Below are 19,102 nucleotides of genomic sequence, written 5' to 3' on the forward strand. Positions count from 1 at the left end.
TGAATGGGTGTGTCCACAATTAGCAGCTATGTAAGTAAAAATGGGACAAATACTACTCTGAACTGGAAGAGTTAAACTTTAGCTTACATATTGGGTCAAAGTCCATGGGCACAATGAGACGCAAAGGCAATACCACATTACTGCTGGGAGCATAATAAAACAAACTTTATGAAATTTGGATGGGTTTTAAAAATAAATCATGCTCTTTTTCAGCACACAGCACAGAGTTGTTGGGAAAGCAGTGAAAGTATTCACAGCTGGATCAAAGGTCTGGATGCAGTGTTCATTCGTCAGCTTGAAATAACTATTAAAATGATTTATATGTTTACAGATGAAAAAAAAAAAGAATAAGTCACAAATAAATAAAACAATAATAAAAATGCATACAAATAAGTAAACAATACGACCCTAGTGCAGCATTTTGAAAAATAGCAGCACAGCAGCATACTAAAATTCAGTGGAAGGGAATTTGCTGCACATGATCCTCTGGGTGCCTCCCATCACTCTCTCCAACAACGTCCTGTCAGCATCAGAGCAGTTCTCGTGCCAAGTGGTGATGGACAGAGTAAGTGCACGCTCCGCCACACACCTGTAAAAAGCTGCCAGCACTGAGCTGCTGGCCAGCCTCAGCTTCCTGAGGAAATCAAAGTGTTCATGGACCTTCTTAGTGATGCTGGAGGTGTTAATGGTCTACATCAAGTCTTTGAAAATGTGAACTCTGAGGTATTTGAAGCTGTGGACTATTTCCACAGCTGCTCCTCTGATAAACAGGGGAGAGAAGTGTGTGGCTCCTCCTCCTAGAGTTATTGTTTCTCATACCAGTCCATCAGATCTTCCACCTCCTACAGATACAGTGACTGATCATTGTGGAATATTCAATTCAAATCAGTTCAATTTTATTTATATAGCGCCAAATCACAACAAACAGTCGCCTCAAGGCGCTTTGTATTGCAGGTAAAGACCCTACAATAATACAGAGAAAACCCAACAGTCAAAATGACCCCCTATGAGCAAGCACTTGGCAACAGTGGGAAGGAAAAACTAACTTTTAACAGGAACAAACCTCCAGCAGAACCAGGCTCAGGGAGGGGCAGTCATCTGCCATGATTGGTTGGGGCTGAGGGGAGAGAGACGGGACGAAAGACATGCTGTGGAAGAGAGACAGAGATTAACAATAATTAATGATTAAATAAAGAGTGTAGTATAAACAAAATAAATAAGGTGAATGAAAAGAAACTGCGCATTATGGGAACCCCCCAGCAGCCTAGGTCTATAGCAGCATAACTAAGGGATGGTTCAGGGTTGCTTGATCCAGCCCTAACTATGAGCTTGATCATAAAGGAAAGTTTTAAGCCTAATCTTAAAAATAGAGAGGGTGTCTGTCTCTCGAATCCAAGCTGGGAGCTGGTTCCACAGAAGAGGCGCCTGAAAGCTGAAGGCTCTGCCTCCCATTCTACTCTTACGTATCCTAGGAACCACAAGTAAGCCAGCAGTCTGACAGTGAAGTGCTTTGTTGGGGTGACAATAAGTTCTCTGAGATAAGATGGGGCCTGATTATTCAAGACCTTGTATGTGAGGAGAAGTATTTTAAATTCTATTCTGGATTTAACAGAGAGCCAATGAAAAGAAGCCAATATGGGAGAAATCTGCTCTCTCTTTCTAGTCCCTGTCAGTACTCTAGCTGCAGGATTTTGAATCAGCTGAACGCTTTTCAGGGAGCTTTTAGGACAGCCTGATAATAATGAATTACAATAGTCCAGCCTAGAAGTAATAAATGCATGAATTAGCTTTTTTCAACATCAGTCTGAGAAAGGATGTTTCTAATTTTAGAAATATTGCGCAAATGCAAAAAAGCAGTCCTATATATTTGTTTAATATGTGCATTGAACGACATATCCTGGTCAAAAATGACTCCAAAATTCTCAGTGTTACTGGAGGCCAAAGTAATGCCATCCAGAGTGAGTATCTGGTTTGACATCATGTTTCTAAGATTTGTGGGGCCGAGAACAAGAATTTCAGTTTTATCTAAATTTAGGAGCAGGAAACTAGAGGTCATCCAGGCCTTAAGACATTACAGCAGTTTAACTAATTCATGTGCGTCATCTGGCTTCATTGATAGATAAAGCTGAAGTGAAAAGTGTCATAAATTGTCAGATCCAGAAAATATGGCAGGAGCCATCTCAGAATAGGATGCACAGGTCTTAATAAAACTGCAGTTAATAATTAATTACCCAACCTAACTATGCATGCTGTAGTCAAACTGAAACTGCCCAGCATGTATTGCTGGGGTGTCAGGCTTATGATCAGGATTAGTAGTGAAGATCTGACGAGTTTTTCATGGGTGCAGCTGTTCAACTCACAAATGCATTTTCCTTACAAATGTGGCACCATTTAAGTGGAAATAAACAGAACAAAACTACATTTATTTCCAGTTTTAATTTATGACACACTGGATTGTTCTCTGACCTATTTAGTTAGTTAGTTGGTTAATCAATTCAAATTTGGCACTTTTGGCCCTCCATACACCTCAACGGTACTTAAAAGGAAAAAAAAAAAAAAAAAAAAAAAACCAGAGCAGGAGGGACCGACTGGAGGGGGTGGATGCACTGTAAGACATACGACAGTGGCAGGAGGTACTGGGACACTGTTCAAACACTTTCTTTTTCCCCTGGAGGACGGACTCTTCAGTCTGCAAGGTATGCATAAACTTTTCTGTGTTTTTACTTTATTTTCTCCGTTGTTGTAATATTTGAAAGATTGATTAACATCTTAGCAGTGATAAATCTGCACTCTGATTTTTACCATTACCTGTGACTGAAAACGAAAACTCTATAAAGTTTATTTTCCAGTTATGCAGGTTATGAAACCTTCCATATTCTGCGGTGTAACGCTCCAGACAGCAGATTAACTGGGTTTGTCTCAACATGTTTTAGCGTTTTGATAAACTTCAGCCAAAAGCAGTTAGGCTAATAAAAACGCACAAGTATAATGAAGAGTTTTTAAAAAGTTTACATGCATTTAAATGAAAATTGTGTTCAAGTGTTTAACAGTGTGGATATGCAAAAACTTTGTGGGCCCCTGCAGCTACAGTGCAGGCAGGATACAGGTTTTCAAAATATAAATAAACGGAAAGTGTGCAGGAACCAAATAGAAGCAATAAAACCCAGAGAGCGCGCTGCCTTGGTGGAGGTTTGCACTTTTGTGCAGTTGTTTTCATATTATGCAGCGGCCACTTTAAGTAATATTAATCGGAAAGCTCCGCATAGAAACACGCAGAAATTAGTTCATGTTTTGCTAAACTACTGTAAGTTCAGAGTTTGAATACTTTGGGTCTAAATTGCGTTATTATTGCCCCTGCCAAGAGGCAGTGGTAGCGGTGAGGATTTTTTCCCCGAGTCCATTTTTTCCTCCGTAGTATCATGTGTCTCTTCTGAAGCCTATTTTCATGAGTACAACATTTCTAAGGCAAAGAAAAGGCTAAATAAGGTAAAGAAGATGCCTTAAAAACGATGTTGTTTTGAAATAAAACAATGAAAGAAACGCAGGTGTCTAATGAATTATATTATTAAGAGCGCCATAACTCATTACTGGCAAGCAGCAAATATTCCTCCTTGTCAACATTTCACAACTCTACAACACTAGGCATAATTGCCATTGTATTATTTTCATCTTCTCGTGAAAATAATACAGTCAAACACTGATATAAATACCGAATTCTATTTATAGCAGAAATTTAGCTATAATAACACAACATCCAGCACCAGTCTAATTGTACTGTGTTGTGTTGGTTAAAATAAACAGAAAAACTTTAGTCCCCAGAAAGCTGCTATAACATTTTCTCTCCTATATTCTATGAAAGCCTGGGTGCTGGCACCTTGAATATGGCAACCTCTCTTGATGAATTTTACAGTACTGTTGTGACTGATTATCTCACATCTATGAAAAGGGTTGAATTGACTGACTAGAAAAAAATCCCTGGATCAGGAGCAAATGGTAGTGCTACAACATGACTAGTAAGACCAAAGAATCATCAGTAAATGGCGATAAAAAATCCCATCACAGATAGACTGAGAGATTCAACAGCTGGACAGATGCCAAGCATTTGTGTGCGTGAGTCATTCTGTCTGTAAACATGACAGCCAGTGGCGGATCTAGGATTTTTCTGAATAAGGGGCCATCAAGGGGCCACAATATTCATAGAGGGGCCAAGTATTTGTGGTTAATGTAGTGATATACGGACCAATAAAAATTAAAGCCATTACATTAAAGTTATGGTAAATCTTATCACCATGAGTTGTAAGAATTCAGTGAACTTATGTGCCATTTCACTAAATAACAATATCAGACATTTCATACATTACAGCATTAACTGTTGTTGCTCTCCCTAAATCAGGGGTGCCCAATACGTCGATCGCGATCAACTGGTCGATCGCGAGAGGAGTGCAGGTAGATCGCACGGAACTCCCAGTGAAGTTGGGGAAAAAATGTAGATCGCACGGCATTAAAAGAAGTACTGTAGAAGATGGATGATAAACTATCATCCATCTCTTTCGTTACCACCCTACGCATGCGCCTTTAACCACGCTAGCTTTGCTTTAACCACTTTAGCAAGCTACCGTGTCGCAAAGCCAGCCTCCAGTTTGTTTTAAACAAAACTGAAGAAAGGAAAGGATAAAAGAATGAGTGCCGTAGCCGGTCCAAATAAGAAACCCAAAACTTACCACTTCCATACGCAATGGGAGGATTTTTTTTTTTCACGAGGTCATATTCGAAGTGCGTTTGCCTCATCTGTCAGTGCGCCATTGCTATTCCAAAGAAGGGAAACGTAGAGCGGCATTTTCGGACTGTCCACAAAAACTATGACATTGACTTTCCTCTGAAAAGCGAGCTGAGAAAGGTGAAGGAACTAAAATCCCAGTTGTCTGGACAGCATTCGTTTTTCTCACAACTGACCACAAAAGCGAAGGCAGCCACCAAAGCATCATTCTGGGGGAGCCACTTAATTGTTAAGCATAAGAAGTCCTTCCAAGATGGAGAAATGACCACAGAGGCATTTGTTGAAGCAGCTGATTCGTTGTTGCGAGATTTAAAAAACACCAGAAATATTATCTTCAAGACAAACTAATACAAACTATGTGTTATAGATAAAATTTTAATTCAATTAAAATATACTTTATCCTAAAAGCACAAAATATGCAATAATAATTATTTAAATAATATAAAATAAATATGCATTTTGCATTTTTATTTTGGGTAGATCCTTTTGGCTTGGTCATCTTTTAAGTAGCTCGCAAGCTGAAAAAGTGTGGGCACCCCTGCCCTAAATGATTTCTGACCTGATGAAAAGGGACTGGAGGTGCCCTGCTCTTGACCAGCCTCTGGTCTATTGTGTTCTGCTGCTCTCTCCCTCCTCTCACCCTGCTCATTTTCAGCTGGCAGACTCACTCTTTTGCTCAAAAACTGCTGAATTCCCGCCTGAGACTGACCCTTTCTTTTCATATTCTTCTCTATCACTGCCAGACATTATAGTTAATGTTAACACACAAATGCAAATTACAGAGAAGTACATGAATTAGTATTACATGAATTAGTGAAATGCTAACATTCATGTCCAAACACAAGTAGGGCCTCAGTTAACATTACTATTAAATAACTTTGCTTCTTAATTTAATGTTTGTCAGACTTACGCTGTGTGACAGCTCTGAGTAAAAAGGAATTTATGACTTATCATTACCAACAAACTCCTCAAAATATACACTGGTATTGGTTGTCCGTTAAAAAACTTTCTCCACGAGATCATTCAGATCTTTTTCTTCTGTAAGCTTTATTCATGCTGAACATTCCTATTTGGCTCATTAGCGCTACTGGTGTTTCGGCATGGAATTGCATCCACCTATAATTTGATCCTCGCTCTTGGACAAAGGACAGATGAGTGACAGGACAGGGGCACTTCAGGGGGCCAATCAGATTTCAGATGGGGCCAATGCCCCTGTGGCCCCGCCCCTGGAACCGCCCCTGATGATAGCGCGAAAAAGTTTTGCATGAATTCTGATAAAACTTGGAATCATGTTAACAATCCATTTTAATGGGATAGATTGATCTGACCTCTCCTTAAAGATGAATAGGTCAAAGGTTATCGTCTGAGGTCAAAGGGATAATAATGCTATATAGAGCTACTTCTGTTTCTTATGGCCATTGTTTGTATTGACAGCATATAGGCATAAAAGCAATGACATATGTGGAGCTTAAATATCACATTATAGTTTGCATCCAAATATTATATCACATTTGACCTCTGACCTGTTTTACATTTCACACCTGCCTTTCTTTCAAGTTGACTGCAAAATGTGTTCTATCTTGAAAGAAATTATTGTCAAGAGAAAGAGAATGAGCTGCCTAGTTAGTTAGAAATATACTGTAGCATAATATTATGGTTCAGTTTATTGTTGTGTTTACTTACAGATCATTACCTATTATCCATTACCTACTCCTACATAATATTTGTGTAATCAAAGTAAACATCTGTCATGCTTCCCTTATCTGATTTTTACTGCACAACAAATGTCTTAAAGTAAGTAAATACTGCTCAGATAGTGCGCTGCCTTGGTGGAGGTTTGCACTCTAAGTGCTTCTTGTTGTTTATATGCAAAGAAAAATCACAGATACGTACTTCACAGCAGTGGGTCATTGTGTAAAATTGTTATAATTACTTCCTTTTTTAATAGATTGCATGTGTTTTCACATGCAGCAAAGCTCAACAACCTCTTAAGACCAGTGGGTGTTTAAATTATTGTTAACTTTTATAAGCCATTTTCAATTTAGTCCCTTCTACTGATGTTACTCTGATATCCATTATCTTAAATTTCATTAAGACACCATAAAGTTTTCATAGAAATATTTATTTCATTTTTTCTTCTTCTTCTTTTTCTTTTTCTTCCCCTTTTCCTTGTCTGGGTAATTAAAAACTTATATAGCACCAGTCTGCAAAAATAGTTCCCTCTAGGAGCTTTATATTGAAAGATGAAGACCCCATAATATTAGAGAGAAAATCCCACCACTCAAACAGTCCCCTGTGAGGAAACATTTGGCCGCCACGAGAAGGAAGGAATTGCTTTTACCAGGAAGAGGCCTTTGGCAGAACCAGGTTCAGGAAGGGCCTAAAGTGACTGGGTGGGAGGTGAGTGGAAAGAGAAGAGCAACAAAGAGAGCACCTCACAGCAAGGTGATCCTGGGTTCAAATCAAGTCTGGGGGCTGTTTGTGCATTTTATACTCTGGCTTCATCCTACAGTCCCTGAATTTCATAAGTGGAGGGGAAAAAAAATTGATGCATGATTTGGAGTCACCTGATGCAGCCCTAATTATAACCTTTATAAGAAAGAAAGTTTTTAAGCCTGATTGCAAAGTAGAGAAAATGAACTCTCTTTCTTTTATTGACTCTCGATTCCAGCTGGGATTGACGCATCAATGATAAGAGTTCATTTTCCAAAACAGATATCTCCTTTTGGATGTATCAGTCAGCTCTAACTGGAAATACAGCTGGAGTATTTTGCATTATCAGTGTTACTGAGAAGTATGTCTCCGTATTCCATATACATGTTTCCATGACACATGATTTTATCATTTTTTTAATCTGTGTTGTCCTTTGTTTCTCTGCAGCATCCCTATGGGTTTTGGCACTGTAAAGATGTCTGGGAACCAAAGCAACACAAATGAAAGCCATTGTATCATTGATCACACTAGCTTGATCTTCACTCTGTTTCCAGTCTACATCCTGATCATCAGTGTGCTTGGAATTGTCTTTAATGTGTTTGTGCTGATGGTTTTCTGTCTCCACAAGAAGGCCTGCACGGTGGCTGAGATCTACTTGAGCAGCCTGGCTGGTGCTGACCTTGCTCTGGTGTGCTTTTTGCCCTTCTGGGCTGAATATGTAAGAAATGGCTATGACTGGCTTTTCAGTGAAAGTCTGTGCAAGCTTGTAGCAGCTGTTATCAGTATGAATGCATTCTGCAGCATCTACTTCCTTGTTCTGATTAGCATCGACCGTTATGTGGCACTGGTGCACCCGCTTTCCCATGAGAGGATGCGCAGTCCATTTTATGCCAAACTGGGATGTCTGTTGGTGTGGAGTCTTGGCTTGGTCTTTGCTCTCCCTGCATTAATCTACAGGAAGTTAAAATTTGAGCCTCAGTCAAATGTTACTGTATGTGACACTGACTACTCATACAGTCAACATCTGGTGTCTGAGGTGATGACCATAATACTCAGCTTCATTGTCCCTGTTTCCATTATTTCCTTCTGCACTGTTAGAATTATCCATGCACTGAGAAACAGGCTAACAAGAGGTTCAAACACTGAGAGAAAGGAGCAGAAGGCCACCAATCTTATCCTGGCAGTTCTCCTGGCATTCCTGATCTGCTGGGTGCCATTCCACGTGACCAAGATACTGGATGTGCTCGAATACGTTCACATTCTGAGATGTCACATCATAATGCTCATAAACCAGCAGGTCTCTGTATATTTAGCGTTCTTCAACAGCGTCCTTAATCCCATTCTCTACATCATTGTTGGGAAAAACTTCCAGAAAAGAGCAAAGGAACTCTGTACGCAATGGGGCAATAAGAGATCGGCATCTTTCACCCGGCTATCCACACACACACGACTGACAAGTATCAAATTTGAGAATAGCTCAAAGTGAAGTGCAGGATTGCAATCTTTTGACTTCAGATGTGAGCTGTGATGATTTTATACAGTGAAATGGGCACTTATTTACTCAGGCATGTATAACAAATATTGTTGGTGTAATCTGAATGTATATTTGTGTTTAATGTGGTGTATGTATCACTGTTTCTACAAAAAGCATAGAAACCGGTGGAAAGAAAGCCCAACAGGAAATGGAAGTTATTTTTATTGTCTTGCATTTTGCTCCAAGAGAAACTAACATAGAAGTCACGAGCAGGAGAACTCATGCTGTCAAACTTGTTTGTCTTTTTCAGCAGAGCATGCTCTCATATTTGCTTAGATGTTATGTTAACATCTAACACTTTATATAAGGCCATATTTTAGCATTCTTTCTTTTTAATGTCAGATAATGTCAATGGAAAGCAAGGGTGTGGTTGTTTTTAAAGCCACTGATACAGTATGTGTCTTTCTCTTGACATCCTGTTCACATTTGTAACATGACGGGATGTGAGACTCAGATTTCCGACTTGGCCTTTCTGCTGCTCATGCCCTAATTGTTGTTTATTAGACATTATTTCACTGTTAATGCAATAATAACACTGCTGCATAATTGAATAGCATTACCACATTTATTTCATGTATGATGGACACAAGCTAAGATAACAGAAGGAATATACAAAAGAGATCAAGCAGTTTAACAGTGTTTACACTATTAACACAACATTTTAATGGTTAGATGTTCCACGCTGGATGTGTACATGTGTGGCCATGCACTTGAATTTCGACTGTGGTTTTACTGCTACCAACTTTGAATATTTTGTGAAGATCGTTAAAAAAAAAAACCCTCTGTTGTAAATTGATGCTTTTTTTTTAACTTGTTTTTTGTTACATTGTAAAATGTCCTTTATCTATTCCCGTGACCCCATGAAGACATAACTTTAACTTGACAACATGGAAGAAAGACTGTAGATATTTGCAAGGCTGTAAAAATTTGATGCTTTAAATAGATATATATGTCACTGTTACTAACAGTCTCTTTGTGTTAAGTGTGAAACTTTTTATAATGATCTTAATCTAACAGTCACCGTAAATACAAATTTCAATGTTATTCATTTGTTGGCATTAATAAATAAACCAAGACATTCCAGTCCGCTGTTGTCCCCTGTAGTGTGTTTCTGCTTCATTACTTTTAATGCTTCTTTAAGCTGTCCATCACGAGCCTTACACTTTTAAAAACAATTGCACTTCTGTAATGTCTTTACTGTCAGCGTCAGCAGTTGTACTCAAACTGTGCCATGAGCCCCCTCTGGTGGGACAGAGAACCACTACAAGTCGGGATGTGGACCAAAAGTATGAAGCCAAACTAAGATAGATGAATATGATTTAAATAGGAAAAATGACCTTTTTCTTTCAGATTTGGAAGGAAGTGAATGCCAGAGAAAGAAATATAGTAGCTCCATAGCTACTATATTTTATATCTGTGCAATACTCAACTTTATGTTCTATTATTAGAAACCAGCAAAAGTAATAGTTTAAATATAATGCACATCCTAATTTAAGTTTTGCAACATTTAGGCTTTCTTACAGTGACCCACAACATGGGACATTTAATAGAGCGCAATGTAGTTTGTTGCACAAATCAAAGATGATTTATGTTTCATAGGCAAGTTCAGCAGATCCAACAAGCCTTTATTTGGTAAGGTATGAATATAAGCAACCAGATCTCTATGCAAGGTCTGTGGTTAGTGGGTTGCCTGTGCTTCGTTTGTCTCGTGATCACATTGCCACATCCCAATTTAATCCTTCATTAAACTATACTGGCACTGGTGGAACGCCATCATATGCAAATACATGCTGTTCCTGGAAAGTCACACAAAGATTGTATAGTTTTAGTTTGACTGAAGACATACTCCTTTACTTAAATGGAAATCCTAGATGTATGCATGAGTTTTACCTTGTTGGACCTTAAAAGGTTATTGACTGCTACAATGCGATCCGATAAGAAAAACATCAGTATAAGTATTCACTTTGTACTGTTTTCACGTAAATGTGAATCCATTTAAGTTGTTCTCACATGAATGGGAACATTTTAATAAACGTAAATGTAGGCACATACAGGACATACAGTACAGAAAAACATAAATATTTCCTTACAGAATATTCTCTATTTCTGTTGCATCTAGGATTTTATATGCATCTCTACTGAGACACAGAATAAAGAAACTTTATCATCTGACTCTTCCCTGTAAGTCAGTACCATGGAAAAACAACAGCTTCCGCAATTAAATCAGCAAAGGCTAAGAGCTCAACTGCCCCATTATTTGCATTTTCACATTTTTTCACCGTGGGAGTGAACTTCCCATTCAGGCTTTAAACGCCACTGTGCTAGGATGGAGTCAGCAACCACCAGCTACACAAACTCTTGCATCATTAACTCCTCAGTGGATCAGCAAATGTATCCAGCTGTGTATTCTCTTTTTTTTATTGTGAGCTTTCCAGGCAACTGCCTGTCTCTGTATGTAGCCTGGATGCTGATGAAGAAAGGGAACAACATTGCAGTCTACCTTGTCAATTTGTCCATATCTGATCTACTGTACACAGTCACTCTGCCTATTTGGATTGTACAGGCCTGTGGGACACATATAGGTGATGGTCTTTGCAACCTCATGGCTGTAATCATGTACAACAGCTTTTTCGTTGGCTCAGGTCTTCTTTGCTGCATCTCTGTTGATCGCTATCTGGCAGTGGTCTACCCGCTCCACTTTGACTGGATCAGACAGGTAAAGACAGCAGCACTTGTGAGTATTGCTGTCTGGATTTTGGAGATTGTCATTCATATCATCTTACTTGACCACATGGGAGCACTGCAAGCTTCAAAATACTTGTGTAATCAGCAAATACCCATGACACAAGAAGATGCCACCGTTGCCCTTACAAGGGTCACCTTGAGTTTCTTGGTCCCTGTCTTCATCATGACATTTTGCTATCATCAGATCATGCGCTCACTCCTACAGAGCACCTCCATCCAGGCAGAAGAGCGCAGGAAAGTGGAGCGTCTATTGTTGCTCCTCCTTTTGGCCTACGTAGTGTCATTTTTGCCCTACCAGTTGGTCATGCTGCTCAGGGCTATCCTGGAACCCGAGGCCTGCGACTGGACTATGAGGCTTAGAAGTCCATTCCTGGTAACAGTTGCCACCACAACTCTAAACAGTATGTTGGATCCTATAATATACTGTTTAATCAATGAGAGTGCTAAAGCAGAGATTCAGAAGACTACAATGAAAATAAAGAGACATTTTATGAAAAGGAAGAGCTGTGAGAACTCTGAGTTTCCTAACAAGTGAATTATTAATTTTTTTCCTTGTCTTTAACCTAAAATGTGATGTGGAAAACTAATTATTATTTAGGACTATGCAATCTGAGTACACTAAGGAAAGTAAGTGACCTACATTTATCATGACATACAATTTTATAATTGCAATTTACATCTTTTGAAATGTCTGACTGAAGTGTCAATGGCTTAATTTTGATTTGGTGTTCAGGTTTATTGTGTATTACTGCACCTGATTTTTATTTATTTTTTGACAGGAAAGGGACTGTGGAATTGTCCAACCACTTGTTGGTAGGAGTTAATTAAAAAAAAACTCTTTATTACAGCTATCTCTGTTTCCATGACACACTAATAAATAAAAGCACCTGTCCTTTGAGACCATGCACACAGCCATAAATTGATATCTGTGCTGTTCAAACAATTAGTTGATACGATGTATATCACTTTATGAAACGACTGTTGCCATCGCCTCTGCGTCAGTTCATGTCTGTTGACACACCAAACAGAGACTTAAATTTAAACTGCCTTGTGCTCCTCGAGCTTGTTTTGTCATGGCCTGTCACCCAGTAAATTACACAGCAGTCAGAGAAAAAGTGGAGTGGCTGCTGCTTCCTCCTCTTTCGAGCACACCAACTGAGCGGTGCAGAGCACTGAAAACATCGGCCCTTCACCCTTTTGATTGTTTTTATTTTATGAATTTATGGAAATTTGAGCAGGAAATACGACTTGATACAGAGTGAGTAGAACTTTGTTAATCTGAGTTTACAGTTTAAAGGACCATTACAAAGTTATAGCCTTATTAGTTGTGTTCAGCCTTAAATTTTTAGCTAGCCCCTGTTTGATAATCCTATTGCCATGAATTTCTTATTATGCTACAACTTCAACAAAATGCAACAGAAAGATTTTAGAGAAGAGTAAGTTGCGATTGTAACTTTTTGCATTTTTTTTTGTGGTAGACAATAAATGTAACTGTGAGATAAATTAAACACTTTGTAGCAAGCTTGTTCATTTTCATAATACCCTGAGATAACACACAACCAAAATCTAAACAAATCTAGTAAAACAGACAGGAAATTGTTTTACAGTTATGTACTTGGTTCTTTAAGAGACCGCTGCAGCAATTTTATTACACTTGCATAAGTTTGGCTATATATCAAAATCAATGCAGCACAACTGAGATATTCTCCCATTTGATCTTAAGCAACCAAAGAAAAAAAGGGTCTACACTCAGCAGCCACACCCAGAGTTTGTCATTTCTACTTCTAACTGACAATTCCAATGCAAAGTGAGCTGAAGTAACTCTGATTGGCATCTTCTGACAAACTCCATCAAGACAGGTTTCACAAGTTGAGATCAACTCCACCTTGAGAGGTGTGCGAACTTGTTAGAGACTCTTGCTATATAGGCTAAATGACTCATATGCATTATTCTATTCCTTTCTTATATTTCTAGAAAGTGTAAACATACGAACGTGACATCTGCAATGGAAAACTCAACCTTGACCACCAATCATTCCGAATGTAATTTGGTTGACAACCCAGCCAGGAGAAGGTCATTTCTGTTTTTCTATGTGGCTGTCATCGTCACCGCCATCCCTACCAACACCTTCTTCCTCTATGTGTCCTGGCAGCACATCAGGAAGAAGAATGAGCTTGGTGTGTATCTGTTCAGCCTGGCTCTGAGTGACCTAACCTTCACTGGTGGTTTTAGTCTCTGGTTGGACTTCCTGTGGCGAGGAGTTTGGATCCATGGACACTATGTTTGTGTGCTGTCCATATACTTTCTCTTCAACAACTTCTACACTAGCGAGGCTCTCCTATGCTGCATTGCGGTTGGCCGCTACCTGGCAGTGGTTCACCCATTAAAGTACAGATCCTGCAGGAAAATTAGCACCGCAGCAGCAGTTACTGTTATCATTTGGGTGTTGGTGGTCTGCTTCAATGCCAGCACCATCACCTGGGAGGACTCATACCATGAGAACAAGAAGGTTTCAGTGTGTTTTGACATTTTCAGTCCGCTGTCAGCGAATCTCATTGGAGCTAATGTAATGCGCTTCTTCATGGGGTTTATGATTCCGCTTTTCCTAGTGTTTTTTTCCACATGGGGGATCTGCATGGCTGTAAAATCCAACCAGGCTACTGACAAGCAGGAACGCAACCGGATTTTAAAGCTATTAACTGTAGTTCTACTCAGCGTTTTGTTCTGCTTTGGACCTATCCATGTCATGATGCTGCTCCGTACACTGGTTGATGACTGCAGGAATATTGCATTACTCCTCTATCCCTACAAGATCAGTGTTGCTATTTCAAGCCTTAACTGCCTTGCAGACCCACTTCTTTACTGCTTCATTACTAGAACAGGACAGGCAAGTGTCAGTCGGGTTGTGCTGTTATTTCACGAAAAGAAGAAAGACAATGTTTCATATTTTTAACCACAGGGAAGGCAAGAGCAACAGTTTGCCAGGAAGATTTTGCAAAAAAAAAACAAAAAAAAAAAAAAACAACTAAAATTTCACTGAACTTTGTGGATTGGTGTAGCATGGTCAAATGAATCATGGTGAAACTCCAGATCACTTTCCTAAAAATTACAAGTTATAAGACAACCCCGCGACCCTGCACAGGATAAGCGGAAGAAAAAGAATGGATGGATGGATGGATGGAGAAAAAAAGATAAAAACGTATAAAGTGATCATAGAGTTGTCCAAATTAATACAGATGTGGTCCACAGCTGCTGGATGTGTAAAGTTGTCATTATGTCAGTGTTATGTCTACAAATTGGTATCAAAGCAGGAAAATTAAAAAAAAAAAAAAAAATCAGTTAAACCGGTTTAACATGAAGGCCATTCAGAGAGCATCATCATCTGCAAAGTCCAAAACAAATTTGCAGTTTTAAAGGAAGTGATATGGAGCTGCATTTAAATTTACATACTATGCTAATATCTTTGTTTTCCACCAGGTGCAATAGAAAATATCTATGTAGCGATTTTAGTTTTGTTTTTTGCATCATTCTGACAAACAGAAATGACAAACTACACCAAGCTTGCCCACGTCACAGGTTGTGTACAGTAGTTTTCGACAGGGCTGTGCTCTAGTTTCAAGAAAATGTCACTGAAAAATCAGAATAACTATGGTGTTAGAGGCAGTACTTGATAGAGGTGTCAAGTACTGCCTCTATCAAGAAGGTTTTGGTCCTATCGCAAAACTTAACATAGGTAAAATACAGAATATCACCAGCTTTGTTTGCTGTAGTGCATTACAGGTCAACGTCTTGTATAGTATGAAGAAAAATATTCCAGCAATCAGTGTTTTCACATCATGCCATAGCATTAAAAATCAAAATTTCTGCTCTTTCTTTTGAGATACACTCACTGGCCACTTTGTTAGGTAGGTTATGTCAGAGCTCTCTCACTTTCCTGAATATTGTCCAGCACTGCATTAGTATTTTCAACCAAATTACTTCAAATATTTTTCAAACTTGTATGAAAGAGCCTGTCACACACTGTCAGTGAAACTGCTCTTCAATTGAAAGCAAATATAAATGCACATTCTCAGAAGAGGTTTAGTTGAAACAAATAGAAATAATACTATTGTGTCACAGGTACATGTAATGGCACTGCTAATTACACACAAGCATAGACTATACATATGCGGTCATAAACCTTTTTATTAGGTACACCTACATGGTCCCCTCCCCTCCAATATAGTGGCCACTGAGTGTATGTATCCATAGAACAAAAATATTCTGGGAGGTCTTGAACCATCAGTGATTCTTGAGTCACTGGTAAGTCTGCAGCAACATTCTGGCAGGGAAAGTGTTAATACTGAGTTTTATTTGTTTTTATTATGTCTACTGTATGTTTACTGTGCATTTTATATCTTCCTGAAGGTACTTCACTAAAATCATTAGCAGTGAGTTATGAACAATACAGACTATTTGTTCCCTTGTTGTAAACTTTCAAGCAGGTCTAAAGAGCACACTGTGAGTAGACAGTATAACTGGAAAGGAGATACATGAATGCCTGTGCTCATTTGCAATCATTTATCTTTATCACTTATCACTGCATCCTACCAGTGAGTTGCACTTTTGACTGGTTTCACTTCAGCTTTTTTGGTCATGCTATTTGTATTTTCTGTCTGGGTCAGGCGCCGTGTGGCCATTTGCATTCAAAATACACACACACACACACACACACACACACACACACACACACACACACACACACACACACACACACACACACACACACACACACACACACACACACACACACACACACACACAACAAAAACAAAACTGTGTACATACATTTTGGAACATTGAAAGAAAAGTTCTCTACTGAATTGAAAAAAAAAAATCCATCCATTCTCTTCTGCTTATCCTGTTCGTGGGCGGGTGGGGAGGGTGTGTGTGTGTCCAGTACTGAATTCACTTCATTGGCTGTCAGTTCATAGTTTTTTTTATGTTTTAACTTCTGTGTTAAGCACATTGTCATATGGTGTCTTTGTGATGACTTAATGCAGTACTTAAATTAGGAGACAATGTACCAACACTAACATGGACACCTGAAGCCCTCTAGCGGGCATTTGAGTAAATGCAGCCAGTTGTCTTCACTGTTTAAATCGTTTAACCTGACGAGCTTTATTATAGCTTTTACATCTATAGAAATGCATGGACGCCATAAAGGTTACATAAATTTGATTTTAACTGCATGAAATTATTTTTAAAAGACAACAAACGTCAGGGTTTCTTGTCTTTCACCAAATTAGAGCAGCTCCAAGATACAAGAACAAACAAACAAACAAATAAACAGGCCCCCATCAGCCAGATGCTTAAAAAAAAGTTGAATCTAGTTGGTATCCAGATGGGAGCTGAGTCCTCTTAATGTGAGTATGAAAGCACAGAAAGAAAAAAACAGAAGCTTAACTACAGTTCCTCACATGACCCCTTGTCTCCACCAGTGAGTCGGTAATGTGGGCTCCTGTGATAAAAAGATAAGCATGGCAGCAATGTGCCTTTCGGAGGGTTTTTAATGCAATTATCTCGTAAATAATATGGCGTGATGTGCAGTTAATTGTAATGACAGCTCATTCGGGGAGTCTGTGCTCGTGTTTTGGTGAGTGAAATCTTCCTATTTACTAATCAACATTTATCTGTGTCTGTGCATTGCACTCGGTCCATAGATAAGTACCAAATGTAGAACTCTGCCATCTGGTCCAAGTGAGTGCTGGCTTTAGAAAAAAACAAGATTGTGATGTTCATAATCGACATGTTCGCAAACAAATCTTTTATAAACAGATGGTGAGCAAAAACACCTCAAAACAACAATGTGATCTTTATTTTGAGGTGCAAAAGTTTGCCCTTTTATTCACAAGTATTTAGAGTGTGACACACTTCTCATGTTGCTGTTTGGCCCTTATAACAACAAAGTCTGGAAAGGGCATGTGCTCCTCCATCTGAGTGTGCTTTTTTGCCTCGATTTTCCATCCAAAATATCAGATAAGCTTAACCTATTACTGAATAACCTTCACCTTCAGTTTCCTGTGACTGTGTAACAGACTGGCTTCTTTATGAATAAAGTGCAAGCACATCAAAAAAGAGAAGTACCTCAGGATCAATAGGTTTTGTTTGTAAAGCCTCGCCTCTACCTGGATGTTGGCAGCCTTTCAGCAATGGCACATGTCAGGCTGCCTGTTCTCTCTCACGCATGATGGATGACTGAGGCTAAATTGCACTGGTGCACAAAAATGTAAGAGCATGACTCTTCTTGGAAAAAAACAAAAAAAGAGGTGCAAACTGAGCCATTGGAGCTACAGTGAAGATAACTGACAGCTTGACTTGACTGCTCACATTATCTGAGGGTCCACCTCATTTGGAAAGCAAGCATTGAATCAGTGTGTCAGGGTGCATAACTACAATTTGACCAATCCCAGCCCAGACAGCTGTGGCTTATAGATGGACTATTAGAATAGTCAGTACTGTAGTATGCCCACGTGCTGCAGAGAATACCAAATGCATATATAGTATGTGCTTAAAAAATTGATTTAATTTTACTGTAATTACTAAAAAAAAATTTTAAAAATTAAAAAAAACTCATTATGGTTTTAGTCACAGCCAGCAATTTGCTCCAATTATAAACTAAGATTTGCTTCAGTACAAATAATGTTTCCTTTCTCATTAACATGAAATACTTCTCCTTTCTTTTTCTACAGTCACTCATTTTTCTTGGTACTTGATTAAATTATTAATTAGTAAATTCAAATACCCCTAATTAATCTGCTTCTCTCAGTTGCATTTTCCCCCGGCTACAGTTTCTCCTAATTCAGTCAGTGTGTCACTTTTTTCTTTTCCACTGTCCAGTCCAACAAAACTATAATAAGCCATAATACAGTAGTTCCCTTTAGTCATTAGAAAAAGTAGAGAGCATCAAAAGTGTCAGCGCTCCAAATTCCAACACAAGAATCTGATTTTGTGACAGATTATGAAACAGACTATGCAACAAAATTATGCTACGAACTAAAATAAAAGGATCCAATTATTGTTATCTGGAGAATTCTTAGGCCATGGTTAAATTGAAATTCATTAGGTGCACCTGTTCAACTACTTGTTAATGCAATTATCTAAACAGCCATTCACATGGCACCAACTCAGTACATTCAGGCATTTAGACATGGCCAAGACAATTTGCTGAAGTTCAAACTGAGCATCAAGACAGTAGATCGTGTCAGTGAATTTGAACGTGGCATTGTTGTTGGTTGCTGATGGGCTGGTCTGAGCAATTCAGAAACTGCTGATCTACTTGGATTTTCCAGACAACCAAGAGAAAATATCCAGTGAGAAGCAGTTCTCTGGATGAAAATGCCTTGTTGATGCTAGAGCTCAGAGCCGAACGGACAGACTGATTCGAGTTGATAGTAAGGCAACAGTATCACAAAATAACCACTCATTACAATCAAGTTAGGCATCTTTAAATGCACAGCATGTTGAACCTTGAAGCAGCTGTGCTACATAAGCAGAAAACTACACCAGGTGCCTCTTCTCTCAACTAAGAAAAGTGAGGCTTTCCAAAATTGGACAACAGAAAACTGGAAAAA

At 38.9% G+C, this 19,102-nt stretch overlaps 3 protein-coding genes across 3 annotated transcripts; all 3 read left to right on the forward strand.

Moving 5' to 3' along the window:
* The first annotated feature begins 2,594 nt into the window (after positions 1–2,594).
* On the forward strand, positions 2,595–9,812 carry LOC115772684 (B2 bradykinin receptor-like). Its single transcript, XM_030719075.1, has 2 exons — positions 2,595–2,696; positions 7,658–9,812. Exons 1-2 carry the CDS (start codon positions 2,602–2,604, stop codon positions 8,694–8,696), a joined length of 1,134 nt encoding a protein of 377 aa, XP_030574935.1. The 5' UTR covers positions 2,595–2,601; the 3' UTR covers positions 8,697–9,812.
* A 1,258-nt stretch (positions 9,813–11,070) lies between these two features.
* Positions 11,071–12,024, forward strand: LOC115772722 (G-protein coupled receptor 4-like). The gene has a single exon (XM_030719115.1). It carries the CDS (start codon positions 11,071–11,073, stop codon positions 12,022–12,024), a length of 954 nt encoding a protein of 317 aa, XP_030574975.1.
* Positions 12,025–13,494: 1,470 nt separating this feature from the next.
* gpr65 (G protein-coupled receptor 65) lies at positions 13,495–14,442 on the forward strand. Its single transcript, XM_030719116.1, has one exon. The coding sequence runs from the start codon at positions 13,495–13,497 to the stop codon at positions 14,440–14,442; it is 948 nt and encodes a 315-aa protein (XP_030574976.1).
* The last annotated feature ends 4,660 nt before the right edge of the window (positions 14,443–19,102 follow it).

Source organism: Archocentrus centrarchus, chromosome 22 (genome assembly GCF_007364275.1).
Source record: "Archocentrus centrarchus isolate MPI-CPG fArcCen1 chromosome 22, fArcCen1, whole genome shotgun sequence".
Lineage (NCBI taxonomy): Eukaryota > Metazoa > Chordata > Actinopteri > Cichliformes > Cichlidae > Archocentrus > Archocentrus centrarchus.